Genomic DNA, 23,997 nt, shown 5'->3' with positions numbered 1-23,997 from the left:
ACCTCCACTGGTATCACTTTTGGTTGAACAAAGTAGAACAAAGAATGGGGATAGATTCTGATATCAGTTATGTTAAAATAAATTTGGAGTCAATTGTATTATAAATCTTCCACGCTCTAATGGACATTAGAAGACATCTTTGCAAGCAACAGATTTTTTAAAAGCAACTCATGTATATAGCACAAATCCAAATGAATGGAAAGTTTCCTACTTCATTGGAAGCACAGCTGGTCTCCCTGCATAGAGAAACAGAGTTGAAACAATAATGCAGAAGGCCATCTTTTCCATTTTGAAGGGAATTATATTTTGTTAACAGCATGAGGAAATTCAAGTTCTGTCACACAAGTACAGGACCTGTGATTGCAAACGTGTTTAAGTCAGCCCTTGCCTACAGGCTTTTTATTTCAAGTTAATTGGAATATCTTGACAGCCGCATGAACCATTTAACCTGCTCTTCACTTTATTCCTTTCCTGAGCTTTTCCCACACAAGAAGAGTTTATATTTGACTTAGTTAGTTTAGCCGTTAAAGAGTAAACACCATGTACCTAGAAAATAAGAACATTAATTCAACTCTAATGTGTTTCTGAGTTAACAGGTAACTAGCAAAATGCATTGAAACTTGAATATCAGAGATTTTTCCTGCTTAATATGTTTGTCGCTGATAATCATTGTACCTCAGTAATTAGAAATGCACACTTCATTTAATTTCCTGCATGTTTTTGAATATTTTTTTGTAAATAAGTTAGACTTCCTATCCTCAAGAATAACAATGATTGAAACAAATTATTTATGTGATAGTATTTTAATAAATAATTAAAGTATCTAGACTAAAATATTCATGTAGATAATTGCCAGCCACGATACCAAACGTTGTGACACTTTGAGAAAGTGAAAACTTTGGGGGAAACACTGTCAGACGTACAACAGAGTGAAGGAATCATTAATTAGTCATCATTTTATTATCATTTACTGATGGTGACATCATTTTTGTGTTTATCCTTGAAAATCATAATTGCATGTAGTAAGAGAAATGCCAAATAAACTGTTGAGGTCTAGCGTACTTATCTTGATATATTTTATTCCTCTTTGCATGAAAGTAGCAGTAGCTCAGGACTATGTAAGGACTTTTACAAATTTGTATTGATAGTACCTGTGGTCAAAAAGCCATAAGCATGAGGAAGCACTGCTGACCTACTTGTGATCTAAAGAAGAAAAGCTTTTACCTTTCCTTCCTTGATTTTCGTTCCAATTATTTGTCGTCTTTGCTGGATTATTTCAATGAGCTGGTCACATTCTTCCATCAGCTTGGTTTCTTGGCGGGATGCATTTACCTACAAAGCAGACCACTATGATTAGCAAACCCTTTTTTGGCATTTTCCTTTTCCTTTTTCTAATTTAAAAATTGTAATTTCTAAAATGTCGGTTTGGGCATTTTTTTCTCCTTTCTATGTATAATCTATGTGTTATTTTGTTTTCCCTGTCTTGGATTTTGTGAAATATTGAAATGAGTCTGAATGTCTTGTTTTTAGGAAGTAGGACTTGCAAATAGATACTCATCAGGTATTTCTAACTCAAGTGAGAAAAGCCTGGTCCTGTGAGTACTGAGTGATGTCAGGTATAGTGGACATCAGTGAGAAGTGAAGGCTCTTCAGGAGGTGCTTAACACATCACAGTTTCAAGCTGTATACAGGACTGCAGTGAATGCTAATGCACATAAGAGCACAAGTACTGGATCAGACAGTCCGTCCAGTGCAGTAGTATCCTGTCTCTCACTGCTGCTAGTGCCAGCATCTGCTAGTAAAGCATCTTAGGAAGAAGTCCCAACATGTACGATGATTCCCATGAATATTTTCTCATCCTCCAACCATTTGCAGCTCAGAGTCTTCTTGAACCAGACACAATTTCTACATCATTACTAATCCTCAGAAGAGTTATCTTCTGTGGATTTATTTAGTCTCTCCTTCAACCCCTGCAAACTTTAAGTATCCCCACCATCCTACAGCAATCAGCACCATAGCTTAACTCACAGTCAAGTGAACAACTGCCTCCTTTAGAGGGATTTCAACCTGTCTCCTTCCAGATATATTTAATGATCCCAAGTTCTTTTACTGGAAAGGACGGTGAACTACTGATACCTATCCACAATCTCCGTGCTGCTTGTACTTTCATAGATCATTGTTCTGTCCTCTAGCAGGACTTCTTTTCTACATTGAAGAGTCTTAAGTGATTCAGTTTTTCCTTGTATGAAAGCCGTACCATACCTTCAATCATCCTTGTTTTTCTTCTCTCAAACTTTGCCAGGTCTGTCATCTCCTTTTTGATATGAACTGTACTAAGTACTCAAGGTGCAAACAAACTATGGAGTCATACAGTGGCACAATATGTTCTCTACTTCATCTCAATTACTTTCATAATGATTCCTAATGTTTGATTTTCTGAATTTAACACTTGAAAATATTATTATTTTCAGTGTCCACATAGTGGTTCCTGAAAGATTCAAATTACCAAAGATCCAAGCCAAATTACCAAGTCGTGTGTATTGACTGTCTTTATTATTACCACTTCACCTCACCAATGAATCAGATAGTGTGCTCATGTAGTTTTCTACAGGATAAATATATGAGCCAGTGAAACTGTTTTTAATGCAAACCTCCCCCCTCCAAATAATATTAGCTTTCTATGGAAAATGTTGACTTTTGTCAAAAAATAAGAAAACTTAAACCAGAAATGTTTTGGTTCTCAGCTGAAAATGTTTTGTTTCTGGGGGACAGTGATTTTTTCAGTGAAAAGTCAACATTCTGTATGACAAGAAAAATGTACTTCCCTACCAGCAGTAGTATCTATAGCTTACATGTATGCGTAAAGAGTCAGAGAAAAAGGCAAAAAGTTCTAATCATATCTAGAATAAAGAAAAAATTAAAAGAGTGATTTCAGAGCTGTGTTTCCATACACTTTGTTAAGGGGGTAAAGCAACCTTCAGGCCTGGCCAATTGCTCCTAGAGCCGTGTCACCTTTTCCATTGGGCTAGTAAGAGCTAGTGGTGAACAACAACAGGGAACAGTTCCAGGTGACAAGTCACTATATTTCTCCCCTCCTTGGTTATTTTTCAGTCCCACGAGCCCCTTAATTTGCCTCAGTGTTCTTTTTTTCCTTCCAACAATGTGTTTAAACACGCATTTACCTGTAAGCACATTATGGAGCTCATTAAGATTAAGCAAATGCTTAATTTCTAATTTCTTAATTTCTAATCTTAATATATCTAAATTTGGACCAGGGCCAATTTTACAAATAACCTTTGTATGTGAAATACATTGTGTCCTCCCGGCGAAGAGGGGACTTGTTTACAAAGACCTGCTTTGATTAAGGTTTTGGATTATCCTTCTCAAACCTTCATAAAATTAAAGTTTGATTGAATATTTTACAGTCTTAATTAAGATATCAGGATTATAAAGAGAAAATACATTTGTTTCTGGAAGGGGTCAGATGGTAGTGGAAGTGCTGGGGAGATCTGCACACAGCAGGGGAAGATGTAGAAAGTACTTCCACCATGCAGTTTTAGGTGCCTATTTATCTCCTTATGTTAGCTGTTTGTTCTGCCTGGCTTCCCACCACGGTCCATGAGGAGAGACAGACCACAGAGCAGCTCACCCAAAGCCTCTGGCAGTGCCAGTGACTCTCCACGGACCGCTCAGGGAGCCTAGAAGAACTAGTCAATCAACACTGTCCCTCCTATTCCCCCTCTTCTCATCATCCCACCACCCTGGCTGCATCACACCCTCCTGTCATGCACCGTACTTTGGCATGAAACTCTGCAGAGCTGTTTTCAACGAGCCATCCAGTGCACCAATTTTCCCAGCCCCAACTCCAGTTTCACTAGTGGGCTGAAATTCCACCAAAGAGCGGGGAATCCCAAATGGGCTCAGTCAGGGGCAGTGATCACATCCACTGCACATTGGCACAACTCCTGTGTCGATACTGAGGTCTGCTCACGCCAGAGCCAACTTTGGCACTTAATTACGGTAACGCTTCACAGGATTTTTGAGTAGCTTCCACTCAAAGTGTTACTTCTATCACCAGTTACATCACGAATTTGTTTTGTTGAGCAGATCTAATTAATCTTTGGGGTAACTGTCATGAAACATAGAGTTACAGGAAGGTTAAGTCAACATTGTTTCATTTAATGCTGTGGTTGGTTTGAATAATAAAGTATTAATTGAATCTTAACTTAAAAAACTCTAGACTAAGAAAAACAAAATGGAAAAAACCTTTGGATTTCTTACACACTGACTGCAGACTTCTCTTTTTCTTTGAAATCTGAAAAGTATACTCTTTTATAAACTTCATTTGAAGACATTTCCAAGTTTATAGCTTGCACAAGCTTATTAAAAGTGAAAAGAATATTCCAAAATTATTTGATATGTCTGAGCTTTGTATGAAAAAAACCCATTTAATCTGGGGGCTTTTCTCAAGTTGAAATACTCCTTAATCAAATTTTCAGCCTACAAGGCCTCTGATTCAGTAATAACTTCATAATTGAGCACATGCCTAACTTTAAGTGCACCATATTAGCTGTGGCCCTAAAGGGACTATTTGTGAGATTAGCATTGAATATTATTTACTTGTATGTTTCTGAGGAGTCATATGTCAGACCAAAGAGCCACAGGCATGGAGCAAGGCTCCACTGTACAGGTGCTACAGAAATACCAGAGTAAGGCTCTGCCTTCTGCTTGAATCCTTTGATGAACAGCAACCTTGACAATAACTTCCAGCTGGGACTGGCCAAGGAATGCGAGTACTGTCTGGTGAAAATATTTGAGGTTTTACATTCTACATTTTTCCACATTAAAAACAAGCCCTCTTTCCAAGGAGTTCATTAAAAGGGACTGAGAGCTGCATTAAAAAAGTCTGGAGACTGCATCACTCACTCTGGTTGTGGGAGGCTCTGAATCATGCAGAGACCAGACTTAAATCTGGGCTTCCTCCATCCCAGATGAATGTCGCCTCCTTAATCTGAGATATCTACTGCCTGAGAGTTTATGCTGGACTTGGGGACACCTTTCTGTAGAAAATTTCACTGACATCAATACACTTAGTTTTGGCATCAACAAATTCCTTGAAACCCCATGTCCAGAACTACTTTGAACCTAAAGCTTTGTGTTTTGTTGGTATCATTTTTATAAACTTCTCTTCCATGCCACAAAACTGTTACAAAACTGATTAGGACGCCTTGTTACAATTTAGAAAAAATGATAACATTTTCTACTACAAACCAGCAAGCAAGGACTGATTCTAGTCCTGCTGCTTGTGTGGGGAATTTATTTCTATTTCTGTAGTATCCAAAGACCTCAGACAGTTTACTGAAAAAAAAGTATTTCAGGGTTCTTTCCAGGTTTTCCAGACAGATGGATAGGGACTGCTGGCCTTTGCCTCAGGGAGTGGGTGTAGCAAAAGAAGAAAAATGGGGGTTCCTCAGATGTCTGACAGGGAGCTGGAAACAACAAGCCCTCCCGACCCGAAGGGGAGAGCGGGCCAGCTGTTCCCATCTCCACAAGCTGAGAACTACTTTGGAAAGTGTTCTGCTCTCTGCAGAGGCTTCCTTGGCTTTCATCTTCAGAGACCTGAGCTAAATTGCAGCTTAGGTCATAAGAAAATGAATGTGGTGGTTTCAAAATCCTCAGCAGATGTTTGGGAAATCACACAACTGCAACATGGCTAGAGGTTCAAGGTTACAGGGGAGCTTCTCTGGTTAATTTAAAGGCAAACAGAGTGTCAGAGGGCTAGCTTCATACCCACAAAAACTTCCCCAATTAATATACTGGAACCAAAGGGGTTTTTAGTTTCTCAGCAGAATTTTCCTTGCAGAAGCAAAACTTTCCCTCTGGGATTCCTTATGGGTGAGGCAATTTTGTCCACAAGTGGAAATGCACATGTGTCTTTTCAGCAAATAATCTCTAAATGACAAACAAAATAAGACACCCTAAGTTAGAGGTGTCCTGCTTTTTTAAGACTAGGCCGTCTAGGATAAAGTCATCAAAACCAGAGTAATTTTTATTCTCTAGTCCTCCACTAGTTATGCAAAATGAAAGAAAGTAGGTTGTAGAAAGAGTCTGATCTTTGGAAAGTGAGGTATGAATCTGAGTTTCAGCTTTACTATTTAAAAACAGTCTCAATGCTTCAATAATAATTTCTTTGCAGTTGTAGCCATACAGGTAAAGAAGAGGTACCAGCTTTTTTTTATGTGTTTGAGTTGATGGCTATAGAATTACTATATACTCACAAATAAAGAAAAACATCAGAAAAGCAAATTGCAATGATTCCACTTAACAGCTGTAACATCGTTGCCACGTATTCCAGTCTAGATTTTGAGCCTGAATTCCGCCTTACGCCAAACCCAGAAATTGACAAAAAAAAATAATCTAAAATGATGACATATAATGGCTGGTACCTGTTTACTCTAGGAAAACTTTCTTCATTGTCCTGTAGATGTGGAATACGTTTTCTGGGATTAGAGTTTCTAGATGAATTAAAGGATTATACTCATCTCAAGGGAGAGGCCTATTTATTTTTTAATTACTCCATGTTGTAAAGTGAATAACTTTTCTTCATAGAGTCACAACACATTGAAGTCATATTTTAACATCATCCATGTTTCATGTGTTTAATGGAAATACAAAGGATAATGATTAATGTGCATTTATGAAAATATTTCTTCCCTTTCTTTTTCTGGATGGCTAGACTGAGAGTCATGGATTCAAGCTTCTTTCATTTCGTACCCCTGTTTGATATTACGGGTTATTCAATTTAGTCTTCTGTAGAGCAAAGGCAACTCTTGGCATAAAGCTTTTTCAGACTTTATCTAGTCTAAGCGTAAAACTGATTTTATCTATTATGACAAACTGTGCCTTTGGAAATATGTGATATTAATCAGTTTGCCATCTGAATGGATCATCTACAACTCTTTTATTCTGAATTGGTGCAAGAGAAAGGAATGGTCATCTCTCGTTTCAAGTGTGCCAGAGGCTTTGTTTTTGTTTGCATTCCACATCTATCTCTAACCAGGGGACCTGTGTTTAGAGGCAGTCTCAGAGCAGGTTAAAAAAAGGTCAGTGCAAAAATACAGCAACTTACTCTGGCTACCTAGGAATTTTGTGAATGAAGAATTGATTAGGCCAGGATAGCTAAACTGCTTTGGGTCAGGCTGATAAGACCATCTGCCCAAATCTTGACTAAAAGTAAACCTTTTTAGAAGTTTGAAATACTCATGTTACTTATTAAAATATTATTTTAAATTTTTTTCCCACTGTGCTTTGAAGCATATTGTTGAGAAACTAACCAGCAAGAAACCTAGCAGTCCTCTAGTGACATTTACAATCTAATCACAAAACCAAACCAAACCAAACCAGAAGTTTCATGGAAAACAAACAAATTGTTTTTATAAGATTTCCATTAAAAACATAAAAAAAATCTTAAACTCAGATGATCTGGAAAGTTCTTATAAAGAGCTACTCCAGATATGCTCATGCTGACAGCTGTAAAGCCCATCGACTAGGCTTGCTTCAATGAACAAAGTATTGTTTTTATAAAACACAAATGCAGCATCATGTTGAAACTATAGCTGACATTTCTCAGAATAGGAAAGCACACTGGAGAAAAGACATTTATTGAAAGGCAAACCACAGTTTCACAACCAGGTTAAACTGCTCTGGGATCATACTGCCAAAAAGAAAAAAGGTATTCCCATTTTCCTTCCATCTGCAGAAGCCAGTGCAGCCACCTGGGGAAATGGCTGGGCTGAGCTCACCTGGCTGATGTGGATGTTGCACAAACATATGGAAAGCAGGTAAAGAAACACAACGGGGAGGGCAGAAGCGATGGTGGGGAGACTTTTGGTAGCAATGAGGCTTAAGATCAGATTAAGCTGTTTGTGAAACTAAGCCCTAAGAGGAATGTGGGTTTTTAAGATGCAGTAAAAGGGTTGTATTAATAATTTATTTTCAGTCATTATTTTTGTCCTTTATGTTAGCCCTTTCTTTGAACCTAAATAATGAAAATATTTTTTGAATTGAATTATATTTACTTATTTATTGTTTTTATTTTGTTTTTCCTGCTGCCTTTGTTTCAAGTTGAGCAAAATATACCACTTGGTGCGTTTCATTTAGGGTGGAAAAACAAAAACAATTACCTAATCACTGAAGTTCAAAGGACTGCCCATCCTTTGATGAAGATGAAGCAAGTGCCCTTGTAACCAGCAGTTCGGTACTTAAAACTCTCATCCAGGATCTGGGGTCTCTAGCCAGAGTTTAACATACTCACTAGAGGACCAATGTCTTTGGTGTCCTTGCTGCTCTAATTACTGTTCAGCTATTTATGTTAGGCAGAAAAGGGAGAAATTCAGGAGTATTTTGTTCCCATAAAGGTAAATATCTTAAAGACCAAAGGTTCCAAAAAGTAACAACATATTGACCGACAAGTTATATTCTCTGATGGCAGGCACAAAGTATTACCTGCTGCATTAGTTAACCAGTGATTAAGAGTGAACTAAACCCCATTTTTTAGTCTAAGGCCAAATTTTTGCAGGAATATCAGTCTAACAAGACTGTGGACACATACATGTGTATGGCCATAGGGCAGAGGGAGAGGTGGAGCCAACGGGAACTGGCCACCTTAACATTGGCCACCAATGGCAAGCACTGTTGTTATTTTATATACAATCCATGTGACCTCTATCATAATTATGACTCCCATTTCCAGAAGTTACAAAAGAGTTGTAGGTGCATTAACATACTCCAACACGTGCCTAATCTGTACATAAAATGTATGCATAAGTGCTGCAGTTCTATACATATATGGGACCAATTATACATTTAATATAGAACCAGTATTTTATATAGGACCAATTATACATCCGTGAAAACAATGAAATAACTTTTTAGGCAAATAATATTTGACTACTAAGCTAGGGCTTACTGGGCATGCAACTTAGGACATCCTTGAATGAATATTCCATATTGCCATATGCCATGCAGCATGTTTTGTTAGTTTTTATTTCTGAAGTTTCTCTTTTCTCTAATGCTACGTAAAATTAAGACTCTGACTAAAGCTTACCTGAGATTTGCACTGAATGAAATCAACTTATATGAGAGTGGAATTAAATGTACAACTAAAGTAATTAGAAATCAAAAGTAGATCATGTCATAAATTTCATCTGAACAATGTTAATAGAGAAAGTACTCTTGTACCCTCTCTCATTAGGAGCTGTCTTAGGAAACTAAAGCTGTATACATCCTTAGGGTTCTATACACATCATGAAGTTTGCTAATTAGTCTCTTATTGAGAGTAATAACTCTGGATTTCCTTCAAGTCATGTTTTCCTGTCTATTTCACAAATAAAAAAATGTCATTTACTTCTAGCACTTAAATATAGCAAATAAATTTAGCTGCTGAACAAGCATCTTAGCAAAAACAGAAGATTCTGGAGCAGAGGAAAAAGCAGCTTTCAGTGGAGCCACTTTCCAAGTTATCTGCCCACAGTGATGGTAAACACTTATTTAACCCATTGCCCCTTTCTTACTATCTAAAAAACCCCATCAAAGTAGATTCCTAATTCCGAACTACTAGTGGTCAGCTTTGTATGACTACGAAGGCTATTTGCTGCAGTTCAGACACCAGGGTTTACACACAGGCTTTCCACCTAAATTTTGCTAATGAGAACTTCTCAGTTTACTTGGGCTTTGATTGAAATGGTCCCAAATCTCAAGAAGGAGCGAGTGCCATGAAACTTAGTGAAAACAGAGTACCCACTGTTTTTTTATTGTCACAGACAAAGCCTCTTTATTGTTAGAGTATCCTCGGGGAATGACTCTGACAGCTGAGGTTTGATTTTGCTGTCCCTCAAGTAACAGAAATGCTACATGTATCATATAAAAATCGATGGAGACATTTTGTTGCAAAATTTGAAGAAGCTCTCTTGTAGCTGAGGTCTTACCAGAGATTTGAGTTTTCATTATTTATAATTTTCCCATTTGGCTCATTTCTTTTTGATCAGGCACACAAACAAAGGCAACAGCAGGATTTTCCAGGTGCTGCCATCTTCTCTCCATCGCTTTTGCACTACTGTTGTTACACTGATTTAAAATGTGTCTGATATGTGTGAGTGTTCAGTATCTGTGCTGGTGAAATAAAGGGTCTTTCAATATACTACTTTTTTCAGATTATATAACATGGCTATAAAAACCACCCTTTGACACACACAAAAACAAATTCTGACTGGGAACTTTATGCTGAGATTTAGCCTGCAGCTGATGTTTAGAAGTGAGCTAGAAACTGAGCATTTCCATTACAAACAGAAAGCAAAGGATGCAGCAGTTTCAGGGTTACGCAGCCAGAGGAAAATGCCTTCCCTTCTTTATACAACCAAAAATGATTTTGCAGCAGTGTCCAGAATTTGCTTCCTATGACGTTCGGTGAATTGAAAACAAAACAAACAAACAGAAAGACTGAGATACAGATGTTATAAAACTGTCTACAAGCAAAATCTATTTCCTTTCCCCTCCCCCCTAGATAATTGCTCCAATTTTTCCTCCAGCTGAGTTCAGATTATGTTTCTGCATAGCAGATGAGAGAAGCTTCATGGTATTGACTATATAACAGACATTTAATCATATATTTCCTAGAAGAGACGAGAAAAAAGTCCAGAAACAACACTCAAATTGCTTAGAAAAAAGTAACTGGCAAAAGAGGCTCGTGCTCAAATTTGTGCCTTATGCCAGTTAATGTCATGATCTAAAGGACATTTGCAGAAGCCTCACACATTCATAGAAGCAATGCGCCTTGGAAACGATGACAAAGAAGCAAATTCGCTGCGACATAGCACCTTGTCAGCCAGAGCAACCTGTGACACTAAAACCAAGGGGAGAACCGAAGTGCTCACAGCATTAAATCCTTCCCTGATTCAAGTGAGCCGAGGCTCAATCCGGAGCCGCGTGCAGCTGGCAAAGCCCCAGGTCAGCAGAGCAGGAGGCTGCCCCATCGCCTCGAGCGTGGCAGGGGCAGGGGAGGGTGGCAGTGCTGCAGCGTGCAGGGCGGCAGGGAGGGGAGGGAGGGGAGGTGTGCCAGGGGCCACCCCGCCACCGCCATGCTGGTGCCCCTCCAGCACACGGCGGGAGGAAGGGAGACCTGGAGGCGGGGTGGTACGGCCACGGGAATGCTATCACCCAGGCATTAACCTGGATCACTATAGCCTAGGCCTGTCGATCCCAATTTTACAGCAGCGTGTTTGGAAGATTTGTCCGTGGCTCCTACAGAAATTTTCAGAGATTCACACGAGCAATTTGCCTAGCACATTTGTTATGAGGGGGTTACTGCAGCCTTGTTTCACCCGGAGGGACTGGATCCAGCTAAAGCCTCTCCTCCCTCAGCTGAGGTAGAGCGCTTGTACCTAGACCGTTAATTTATGCCAAAGCATAAATATTTACATTATTTCCTTTTCCCTCAAACATCTTCCCCTTATAATAGCTCCAGAACTAATTAGCTGCTTTCCTGACACGCACGGATGTCTTTATGGACTTTTAAGAGCCACACGCTGATTTAGGCACATGCTAGAGGGCTCTCTCCTTGGGTGAATTTAAAGATAAAATTCTCCAGGATGGTTTTTAATGCTTTTAAAAAAGGTGCTACAGATACTATGAGATGCGTGAATGCTGTGAACTAGGACTACAAATAAACATATTTCAGAGCAGTAGCCATTTCTATTCCATTTTCTCAGTTTGTGGAGAAAACTGTATTTTATCCCATGAATCAGTTTATCATTTGACGCAGCCAAGGCTGCTGTCCCTGGGGCGGCAGCCACAGCCGCCTTCCTTAAGGAGAGAGAGGAGCAGAGCCGGATCACCGGGGCCAACCCAGCGAGCTGCCCCGAGAGAGGGGGTGCTCTGCAGAAAGCAGCCCGGCCAAAGGCATGAGGTTGTAGACCTGCCATCGTCTCCAAGGAAGGAAAACAAAACTTTCCCGATTAACAGCCTTTGGATCTTCTGCAAAACCAAGAAGGTTTTGCAGAAGACAGGAGGCAGAAGACAGTTTTGCAGAAGACAGACAGGACTACAAAGGAAGGGAGAGTGGAAAGATGGAAAAATGAGTGTAAAACAAAAAACATGTTAGGGATGTGTCTGAAAGATGAGTAAAACTAGTGTGCCAGGATGCTCCTAATGAAAGAGAAAGATTTGGGACAGAAAGGAGTGTTACAGTCTCAAGCGTTCACTTTTCAGGATGTGTTTCCCGTTGAGAAAATGGGATTTTGAAAAGTAAGCGTTACCATAAACTAAGTATTAGCACAGGCTATACTTCCATATTAGGCATGAAATCAGTCATTCAGATATTATAAAATGCTTAGTAATATCTCTGCTGTACTTAAAGCAGTAAAGAATACAAGTTTGGCTTGATTTATTTGCAAAAGTTTTCCCACTGATATGCCCAGAACCACCCACAGGAATGCAAGACTGGAAGTGGACTTTTTGAGATCAGGTCCCCCATCAGGATAAATCTTGTCATAAATTGATAAACTCCATCTAAAAATAGGCAAGATCTATGCCTCTGTTGCTGTGATGAAAGGCAGCCCCAGATCCCCCCTCCCCGGTGGCTGGAAGGTGCCCAGCTTCCAGATAACGAACATCCCCAATCAGTCCTTGCCTGCTCATGTGAGCAAAAAGTGAAAACAACTCTCTTTCAGAAGGGAATAAACATTAGTTTTAAAACACAGAGAGATTGGGATTTCATCTGCCAGCGATAAAATTTCAATTGCCTGATGCGAAGGATGTATGGGTAGATAATTAATCTGCAGTGAAGCTGGTTGCTGGGAAGTCATTAACAGCTCACTTGGTGGATGAGAAGCAGTGGCTCTGCGATGACACTTGGTTTGGCTGGCGAGGATTCATTTATTCAAAAGACACGGAGCCTGTTTGTTGTTCATTTTCAGAAACATCAGCTTCTGCTCCATATCAAAAGCCAAAAGAGACATTCCTTTTCCATTTTTCATGTAATATTGAATTTTTTGGTTTCTGACAGGACACAGGCTTTAAAACATGTTAGTGTTTATTTCTACAAATAAATGTAATTAGCATAACTTTTGTTAAAGTTTATATACCCCTCAATAAAAACTTGGTAACTTTAACACAAGGAATAGTAATTTCCTTTCCTTTCTTGTTTTTCAAAATTCAAATTATGTGTGAAACCCAAAGCTTTTTTTATTTTTTTTTTTCCCAACTGGTTTTAACCCCCCCCAAATCTAAATCAACATTAAATAACATTATTAAAATGATTTAAAATTAGGTAAGGAAAATCTAAGTGTGTAACAGCAGTTTTTACAGTGCACCACCTATATTTTTATGTGCTTACAAATTCTACACAATATATTCTACATCATCATCTGTAATACATTGTATCAAAAAATGAAAAGGAAAACATTTCCTATAAAATTAACTACTTGTTCGGTTTCAACCTTTGAATGAGTTCACATGGCAACACTAATACAGTCATTGGAAACTTCAGCTTTTCTTTTCCTAATATTTTGTAATTTTAAATTTGTAACATTAATGTTACAACCAATATACTGTTTGCTTCATTCGGGTTTCTGGCTTGGGGTGAATTTCTGCAACAAAGATGCACAAAGAGACCATACTGGCTTTTTAAAAATCTATCTAAGCCTCAGCTTCTCTAATGTTGGAAATATTCACATTATATCTGAAGTTTTCAGAGTTCTGAGAAACAGAGATAGCTTTAAAGTTTATTTCTACATCCCCACTTGCCCGATTTCCAGCGCGGCCTAGGTCCAGGGTTTTGACTGAAGCTCATTTCTTAATATTTAGCTAATTTAAATGCTAATTAGACTAATTTGATGAATAAAACATGGTAGGAATTCATTAACAACTTTGCTGCTATTGCTTTTTGTCTACAGAGAAATCTTCTAAAACAGGACTCCAGGGACAGTAGCACATCTGTTACCAGTTGAACAAGTTGGATTTTTTGTAATACTAAACCTTAGAGTTGGTAATATATTGCAGAATTGCAGAGGAGATGGAGGAACGATTTTAAATTTTCCAGATCTAGCCCATCTTGGACATAGGCCACTAATGAAGAAGCAGCCTTATGCTGTCCTGGGCCCATCTGCTTCATGGGTTTTGCTCTGAGTTTTATATTCGGTGGAAGAAAACGAGCATTATCTCTGTTTCTCATTACCTACTACAGTTGTTCCAGCTGATACTACAGTTGTGCTGCCTGACGTTATTGCTGCCTATATAAAGAACTCAAACCATTCACCTCAAGTCTGATACTGTGGATAGACTTTCATGGTTTTGTTGAGCCCCGTGAAGTCAATGAGGCTCCACAGAGGTGGAGCAGACAGAAAAATGGATGAGACGAACCCTTTGGAAGAACAGGCTTGGGTTTTTTGGTTTGGTTTGGGGTTTTTTTGTTTGCTTTGGTTTTTTGGGGTGGGCTTTTTTTTCTTTCTTTCTTTTTTTTTGCAGCATGTACCATTGCCACAGTCAACAAGGTACTTAAGCAGATGCCAAATTTTCAAGATGTGACTTTGAATCTATTCACAAGCAAAAGCTGCTCTTGGGCTTAACTAGGTCACTGAATTTTAGTCTGAAAAAGACAGAAAAGAAGCAGCCCTATGGAGAACTTCCACGGGACTTTATAAGGCAGAAAATGAGGCTTCTCTAAAAACCAAGTGCCTTTCTGCAGAGCTGGCAGGTGGCTGTGTTACAGCAGTTTATGCCACAGCTAACTTTCTCTTAAATCATACCCATGTTTCAGAAGCTCTGGGTTATGGCTACCTTCCTCTCTTAAATTCCACAAGGCTATTCCCCAGGTAACACTGGTGAAGAAACCTGGTTTCCTTTCACATATCTAGACAACCATACTCAAAGTGGAATACCTTTTCTACACAACACTATTATTATTTAATGCTGCCTGTCTACTAGGAACATACAGTGCACCCTTCTCTGAATAAACGAGGCTGCTGCAGGAACTGCAATGCAGTCAGAAGTGAAATGGTCCTATGCAGAAACCTGTCAACAGACAGCATTGTAATGCAAACAAAATCCCAACCATTTTTCACAGGGAAAATAAGTTTTCCCTGCTAATCTGACTAGTAATTAGCTGTTCAACTGAAAATACCTTTTCTCTGTGATCGAGGGCTATAGCTTGTTCCACTCTAAATCAGCAGTATTTATGTTGGGCCAGCTCCTCTGATTCCTACCCCATTAACTTTCCCATGCCATCTTAAACTGAGTTTAGAACTTATGAAAACTGATAGCACTGCAAATTATGAACTTGGTGTATCTCAGTGAATCCCGTATATCCATCAACAAGCACATGCACCTCACCCTGTTGAGCCTTTCCTAGTCTTCCAGTGGTTCTCAGTCACAATTTACATGGAGGAGGGGTAAAAATGTTCTGTATCTGGTGTGTCACCTGGGACTCACGGCTGAGACTGACAACGAGGAAAGCACTGGTGATAAAGTTTTGATGCCATGGGGATGTTTGTATAATATTTACTGGCAGAAAGCATAAACTCGGGTTGTCTTTCGCAAGTTTTTTTTAATACGGAAGTGTTTTGTTCATACTGGTTTGGGCTTTGTTGACCTGAATGTACTACAAGGAACTTAAAAGGTCTTACAGCATGGCAAAAAATAAAAAGAAAAGTTGTTCTAAAAAAGCGTCCATTTTGGACTCTAATCTCTTCCTGTGTCAGCTCCCATGGCTGAATTAGTCTCTGATTATTGTAGTTTGCATGCAGAGCAGCAGCCCCCACAGGGCCATCTAAAAAATCCCCCAGATTTTGGGGAAATATGGATTCAGGTCCCTTCCTGCTAAAGATTTTCTGTAATAATCAGAGTAGTATCTCAGATAATACATCACTGAGGCAACTCAAAGGCCTGTAGGCATCTTTCTTCTTCTGAAGATAGATATATTTCATGTATGACTTCTGAGTCCACATATGTATTTAGATACTTAATTCTGATGAAAAAAAAAATATCAGTGGCCGATAGAAATGTAAAATGTGGATCTGGCATTACCGTTTCTTTGCCTTAGTTTTCCACCTGTAAATCTTACTCTACCTCACAAAGGACTCAAAAAGATAAACGTGTTACAGATAGTGAGTGATGTGCTCAAGTATAGCAGTGGTGGGGGCCATACAAACATATACTTAAAAGGAGATAGGAAGGAATATAAAGGAGGACATCTGTATTGAGAATACCATATATCAGTGAAAAAGTTCCAAATCAGTTTACCACTATTTTAATTTAGTTCTGCGTTTGTTGGTTTTTTTATTTAAACTTCTGTTCCTGAATGCTAGAAGTGAATGTAATTAAGTTTAAAAGTATTTCAAATGGAGGTCAGTACTCACTTCTACATGTTGACAGGTCTGAATGAGTTTCGCCAAAAGAGTTTCCAGTTCAGTATTCCTCTTAATAAGGTTGGTGAGGTTACTTTCCAAATTTTGCTGTCAAAAAGAAAGAAAACAACACATTAGCATTTTGAAGAATTTAATGTTTAGGTGAACAGTTGAAAAATGGATATATTTTCAGGATCTGAATTTTGTAATTACACAGGTATAAACATGAGACTTTCATTTTGATATGCTCCATTAAATGTTTTGTCTATTCATCAAGTATGGCAAGACAAGAGAGCAGAAAAGTTCAAGATAAGAGCAAGTTCTAGAAAATAGAGTTTCTAAGGACCTACTAAAAACTAGATTAAGCAGTTAGTTTTGGTCAGGGGGAAAAAAGGAGTAAGGAGAACGGCAGGGAGGCTAAAAACGTTTCACCAAGAAAAGTGGTTTATTTTGGCTGAGAACACTTTTTGACTCCTTATTTCCTGCTCTCTGTCTAACATCTGAATTTAAAAGCCTGTTGCTAACTGAGGTCTCCAAGTATGTGCCCATTTTGGGACTGTATTTGTAAGGACCCAACAGATGGGTCAGCACTTTCTTCTTGGGATTCACACGGCTGGGGGGGATTGATCTAATTGATTTAGTACCCTAGTTCAATGGAGTTGTATTTTTTAATAAATACTTCTAAAGAAAAACATCCTTTCTATGGATAAGAATGAAATATCTGCTCAGAGGTTGTGCCTTCACTAATTGCTCTTAAGAGAGAACTTGTGGCTTATGTCTGTGTTTATCAACTGATTACAGCTGCAATAAATAACTGCAACTGTGGGAGATCAGAGTGCTTTCCAGCTTCCAGATCTGAGGCCGCATCGTGGCCACTGTGCAACTGCATGTGAGATTCCCCTCTGTAGCCACAGGAAGGAAATCCAAGCACATGAGGAGGAGGAGGTCCATGACGGCTGTGACCTGCTCCCTGGTCTGCCTGCCTTGGGACCAGGACCTTGCCACGCACCGTGCAACTTGCAGCTACACTTTTTACTACACATCCCGAGATAGCTGCTGTTTTACATGAAATTCCATCTTCTGGAAACACACGGGCATGAAAACGTCCTCATTTTGCATAAATGCAAAGTTTCCACAGAGATAAAAAAGCCTCTGTAAATATAACTTGAGTACATAAAAAAGAAGAAAAAAAAAAAAGAAGTAAGCCATTAAAAAGAGTCCTGACTGTAAACACTCATTTATTTCAGTAACTTCAGGGGCATATATTTCATTTCAAAAATCCTGGGGACTGCTGGCGTGACAAGCTGTTCCTCATAGTTCTTCACCTATGTAAGCGTGTGAGACTAGTCCCTTGCTTAGTATTCCTGACAGGCCGACAGTCCCTGCCTTTTAATTGTACTTTGGCCTCCGAGCACTCTCCAGTATCTAGGAAGTACTGAATAAGAACACCAGAACTGGGCCCCGTGCTTCTCCTCACAAGGGCTGTAGTGTCTCTGCTGAGCTCTCATTAATTTTATCCCTCCTCATCTTTTATTAATGGGCTCCTTTCCCCCCCCCCGTGTATCTATTCCGTCGCCTAAGTCCCTTCAGCTACCATGAACCCACCTGACTTCTCTCATCCTTCCCCCCCACCTCCTTACCACCGCCGTGCATGCATTTAATGTGTGTGTGTGTGTGTGTTTGCTGGTGCTGCTACTCCCTGCCTATTTCATGCTGTTTTAAAACACTTTGTTCCTTGCCCTCCCTTTCTGCAGCCGTGCCGCCTCCTTACTCCTTCTTGCATATGGCTGCAAAGGAATGAAGCTGGCAGTATTTCACTGCTGAACCATACGCACTTTGGCATTTACCAGGGCTGATGCTGTAAACACCAGAGGAGCAGTCAGTCCTGTTCCATTAAAGATAGCACAAGATTTTGATGGCTTTACATATATAACCCTTCCAAGAAGCGTGATGGGTGTTTGAAGTACATAATTTTGGCATTTTCTTCCCAGCACAGCTATGCATATCGTGTATCACAAGCTCTGGCTGTAAAAATACCTTCTACACTGCATTTATTTTATAGCCCATTAAAACAAAGAGTAACAAGAACGGGCATTCTTTACCAAACAGTTTGAGCCGTATCTTATATTTCCATAAGCTGTACTGTGAACGATCATTTAATTGCAAAGGCATGTTTGCTGTGCTGTTAGATGTCCCTTTGTAGAGCTGAGACACACATGCAAAGTCAAAATACCATATATAGTTACAGTATCACATAACCTTTGTCTTTAAAAAACAGTTTGTTAAAGGGGGTCCAAATGTGCAAATACTCTTGAAATGCTATTTATATACCTTCTTATTGCCAATATATTCATTTTGTGCATGTTCTAATATTTTATACCAAAATATTTAAAATGAAAAATGTAAATTCTTGATTAAGATTGCCTAATCTGAAACATATCATTGGACACAATAAATGCTAACAGTTGGGACCTTTACATACTATGAAGAAAAAATGTTCTCAAAGCTGTTATGGAATACAGCAGTGATTTTCAATAACCTGAAAGTGTCTTGAACTAAGGCCATTAATATATGAAGAGTAAGTATTTTTCTCTGAAACAGAAATTTATTTACCCATAGATTATATATAGATTATTATATCCAGGATATTTTCAAATCCTAGATAAAGAACTAAATTTTAGAGTAAGTTCTCTATCCAGTGAATATAAACATAAATCCATATATATTATTATGGTTTCACACAGGTCTCTTGAAGTCCTCTGCATTTCCCAATTGTGAAAATGGAGGATAACTACTAAACAAGTGAGTTGCCTTACAAAAATTAGAGTTAATGCATTTGTGTGCTCTAGCTCTTCGCACTGTGTCATTTTCAAACTGGAAAGCCTGGAATTTTGTCTCCTTGCAGTTTGGTATGCAAGAGATTGGGGTCTTTTGAAGTCAAGAAGTATCAGAATTTTGATAAACTTCTGATGAAGAACATCAGTTTATATTAATGCTTTACTAAATAGCAAGAACCTGGCAGCTGCTTTCTGAAATTAATGTCAATCTTTTCAGTTTCACTAGGGTAAGTACTGAATGGCAGCTCTTAAAACTGGCCTGACATGAAAGTTTTAAAGGTCATAAAACTTGATCAATTCTTGCAGTATGTTTACCAGATTTTCTCTTGGCAGTATCTTCCTCAAGCTCGTTACCATATTGCATTCCCATACGGACCATGGCACCAAATGATAGTACGTACCAGAAGCAGAATTCAAGCCCTGCACTCTTTCTTTACTCTGCACCAGGGGAGCTGGAAAGGGCCTCGAAGACTTTTACGTTTCAGAAATAATTTAACTTGCTCACAGACTTTCCATAGTGTCACAAACTCATTTCACATCCACACCTGAAGCTTCCCAGGTTGTGTAAAACTTCAATGCCAAATTTGGAGCTCTGGCCACCTTGAAAAATTGATCCAGTGCTGTAGAACAGAATTCCTGGGATAGTGAATCGTAGCTAGGTTTTAAGTCTGGAGAAAGTGTGCTCCCACATTATGATGAGTATATGTGAAAATGAGTGGCAGGATAAGCTTATTCAAAGTATCTTCCTTCCTCCCACCTAATGTTCTACTGCCATTCTCCTAGGTGAACCAAATTACGACTGTATTTTTGGAAATGTTCTAGGTAAATCGTAATTTCTTAAACATTTCTACCTGTCTTTCTTTATCTTTTTTTGTCACTTGCCAATATTCATCATTACCTGTCTATTAAAAACTGATCTTAGAAACGCAGGGGTTGGTTTTTAAAAGCAGGACAATAGTTGTGCGGTTGCTCTATGAACAGGCTTCATGCACATTAACTCGGTGGATGCAAACTGCTCTCAAAAACCAAAAGCCAGGCTGAATGCTTCCTGATGTAGCCTGAATGCTGCAGACCTAGCCCAAGATCTTGACATTCCATGCGTGCTTTGCAACTGTTTTTACAATATCCAGTATAAAGTGAAAAGAATGCTTACTGTCCATTTAGCATGGTCTGACAACTATACAACATAAATATTCCTATAATCTTGGGATAAATCCAAGTAGATGGTATCACAGACATGTAATTGAAAAGGACAGTTGAGGATGATGTTTCATTTTAACTCTGCATGCCTATAAAATGATATGATCCAGGGACTGGAGTCTGAAGTTGGAAAAATTAATGCTAAAAATTAGAGGAAGGCAACTCAAGACTGGATTCCTTCTTTAAGCTGCTGCCTAGCTCACACTGAAGTCATGATCTTGTTGCAGTAATGATTGCATGAGGCTTGTGCCCTGATTGAAGTGGGAGGTCAGACTAGATGATCATAATGGTCTCTTCTGGCCTTTAAATCTATCAGTCTATGAAAACCAAATGTGAACCCATGCCCTTTGCCAAATTAACAGTCTCACGCAAAGCATTGCTTGTCTAAAATAGGAAGGTAACACAAACAGATAGTCCTAAACTACTATATAGGTTGAAAATGCTGTCAAAATAAATTAATGTAAGCTTCTTAAGAAGAAAAACGCTGACTTGTGTACTCCTGCCTTACGTCACAGCAGAGAAAACAGCAACATCCCAGAGATCTTCTTCTCAGAGGCATTTTCCTGGTCTATAAAAAAAAGTCTGTTCAAAGGGCCAAGAGATAAAACATATAGCTATCAGCTACAATGAGATTTTAAATTCCATTTGAAGTAAAGCCACTGTCTTTTTCTCATTAAAAATATTCTTTTTCTTGTCACTGTTAAATATAAGTACACATTTTTATTTTCCACTCACTGCTTACTGGAAGGTTTTGAGAACTGATCCACTGAAACTGCAGCACGTGCTAAGACTCACATACTGTGGGACAGCACTTTGTAACAACGGCCTTGTTCACCATTTACACCAAATCCATCTTAACCATAGCTCTTCAGCAGCAAACATTGACAGCAGTTTGCATTTCCTTCACTCCTGGTGTAGAACTGACCAGGGTAAGGCATATTTTGAGGGTACCTCCTGGTTTAAAGAAGAAAACAACTCTGGAGAGCCTTCTGGGCTTATCAGAGCACTGCATAGTGGAAATTAGGTTAAGTAATTAGATAGGTTTCATGAGACCACAGCCACCCTCCCATCATCTCTTCACAAATGGTCAAACTGAAACAGAGGTTATATATTTTCAGATTTGGTTGGTTAAAGCGTGTAACCAAAAGCCACACAGTTACACTGCAGTAAAACAGAGGTGAGGAATAAACCACCACAAAGCAGAAGTGTGCTCATATCTTAACTTACTCAAGCTAGCAGGGCAACCAGAGCGGCGTTGACATGGCAGATCAGTCTTTAGCACATGCAGGCTGGCTGGAGATCATAAATACACACTCTGTTGCTAATGAAGTCCATGCAACCACATCTTCACTACAACTGTTTTTCCTCCTGACTCGAAGAAGTTATGCCTGCATGTGCTCCAGTTACGTTTCCACCTCGTCGTGGTGACATACCCTATGAACTAGGCCTGTTGCCTCTAGGACTTGTGTCTAACCTATTAAAAAAGTTGCCAATCAATTCCAGAACGGCCAGAGTATCACGCATGGTTTTGAGCCAGGTTTTGGGTGTATGCGAGTTTAATGTTTCCTTTGGTGTTCTTTATTTAAATGGACATGCCAGGTGCACATGGAAAAACTTAAGCTAAATTTCATTCTATGTACTTGTCCTGAAACAGATGACTACTCTTCCGTAGGATACACATGCTGGACCCTGTACTTCTCCAGCCAGGGAATGGTAACATTTGCGGTTAATAGGAATGATTGACCTCAAGTCTCAAATGTGCAGAGCTTGACAACTGCACTCCACATTTCTATGTGAAAAGAAGTAACAGCTATGATGTTGGTACACTCCTGGGGACTCAGATTTTTACCTCAAGTGATTACAGTATATCACAAAGAAAGACCCATGAGATACTGCACTGTTAATTAATTGTCCAGGACTATTTTTATTAAAAGTTCAATAAAAATAGCTGCATTTGAAGCCACTATGACTTAAACGATATTAACTAAGTTGGGCCTATTTCCATATTTCAAAGGAATGTCGCTTATTTTTTAATTAACCCTTATTTAAAATGGGACATTGCGAAAATTAAAGGAAATCCAAGCATTTCAGGTTCTTGACCACATAAAATGTTTATTAAACTGAAAGGACAATCTTTTAGGGAAAACCTACAATTGCGCTCTCACTTCTCTGCAAAGCCATGCCCTCAGATATACCATGGGTGCTTGCCACTTGCAGCCATGGCTCTGCCCTTTGATTTAACTACACTAATCTGCCTTGTGAGTTGCTTTGCTGCCACGCTCTTTAGTCTTCCCTCACTGCTTCTTCTCCCTTCCTCAGAGCATAAGAGAAATTTCACAGCTGGGGCCTCTGAGGAAAAAGGACAGGACGAGAGCCGTATGGAGTACACTATAGCAAAAGTTTTACTTTGATGTGCAGCACTAGGTTTGGGAAAGAAACTTAAAAACTATTCGGCCTGTAACAGGGACCATGATTACCAAGAACACAGGCCAATGGAACTGACACTGCTTAGTTATTTTCAATATTATAATGTGAAATGAACATACAAAAAAATGAAAAGAAAATACTATTTTCTTTTAAACAGAGAAAGTAATTTGTTTTCTCAGGGCATTCAAACATGTTATAAAAACTTTGTCCCAGTTTAGACAGTGACAAAACTCAATATAGGACAAGTAATTTTTTTTAGAGATTCCCATTTCAATCAAACTATTATAAGATATCCAAATGTTGGCTTGGCTGGGATTTGGGGGGTTGGTTCAGCGTTATTTCTAATGAATCATTAATCAAAGAAGGACCAGAATAATGATCAGGAATCAAGGCTTAAGAAAGACTAGGTTAAGCATTTGACTAAATTAAAAACCAAAACCAGTCTCAGACTGATATGTGAGCTAATCAAGGTTTGCAAAACTGTAGATATATTTGAGGCCCAAAAATATTTGATTTGTTTTTTTTTCACTTCAATGCAGTAGTCAAACTGGAGGCTGAAGTGTTAAAAGAGCACAACAAATAGCAGACACCCTGCATTTAAAGCATGTCATTAAAGACTTATTGTGGAGAGCTAGAGGATTCATAAGCTCATTCTTTTCCCCATGGGCTAATCCAGTGCAATGAAGCGGGTTAAGGAGAACTTGAACTGTTGCACAGCTGTCCTGCAGCATCCTGGCTGCATCCGCTTCCAACCTCCCAGGACATGGAACGTACTTGAAACCAGGAGTTCAACAAGAGCTTCTGCTCATGAGATGCCTAATCTAATCTTGTGCAAGCAAGATCTGGGAAGTATTCATTCCAAAACCTGAAATTCTTAGTTTTGCACATAACTAATGACAGACATTTATATGAAGAGACAGCAAAAAGATCATCTAAAGAACCACAATTTATGCAGTGTTATTAAAGTCCTGGCTTCTACAGATGTCTGCCTAAACATTTCTGAAAGTTTGTATTTCATTTAAGAGGTTGTATTATGGAAAAAAATCTGGTTTTAATCAGTCAGTACATATTACTGCATTTTATGGTTGAAAAATTCCATCTTATCTAACCAGGTATGTATAAAAAGCAAATCAGTA

The 23,997-nt window shown here is 38.9% G+C and overlaps 1 protein-coding gene across 3 annotated transcripts in view; it reads right to left on the bottom strand.

Annotated features, from left to right (window-relative positions):
- The window catches only part of MID1 (midline 1), a 151,921-nt gene that overhangs the window by 31,111 nt on the left and 96,813 nt on the right, over positions 1-23,997 (bottom strand). For all 3 annotated transcript variants that reach the window (XM_072849496.1, XM_072849497.1, XM_072849498.1), the window contains exons 3-4: positions 16,410-16,505; positions 1,225-1,332 (exon numbers count right to left, since the gene is read on the bottom strand). In XM_072849496.1, coding sequence (XP_072705597.1) covers positions 1,225-1,332; positions 16,410-16,505 — 204 coding nt within the window. The remainder of the gene's footprint in view (positions 1-1,224; positions 1,333-16,409; positions 16,506-23,997) is intronic.

The sequence above is a fragment of the Ciconia boyciana genome, chromosome 1 (assembly GCF_034638445.1).
Source record: "Ciconia boyciana chromosome 1, ASM3463844v1, whole genome shotgun sequence".
NCBI classification, from domain to species: Eukaryota; Metazoa; Chordata; class Aves; order Ciconiiformes; family Ciconiidae; genus Ciconia; species Ciconia boyciana.
The sequence above is the reverse complement of the archived record's forward strand: the minus strand, read 5'-3'. Positions and strand labels throughout refer to the sequence as shown.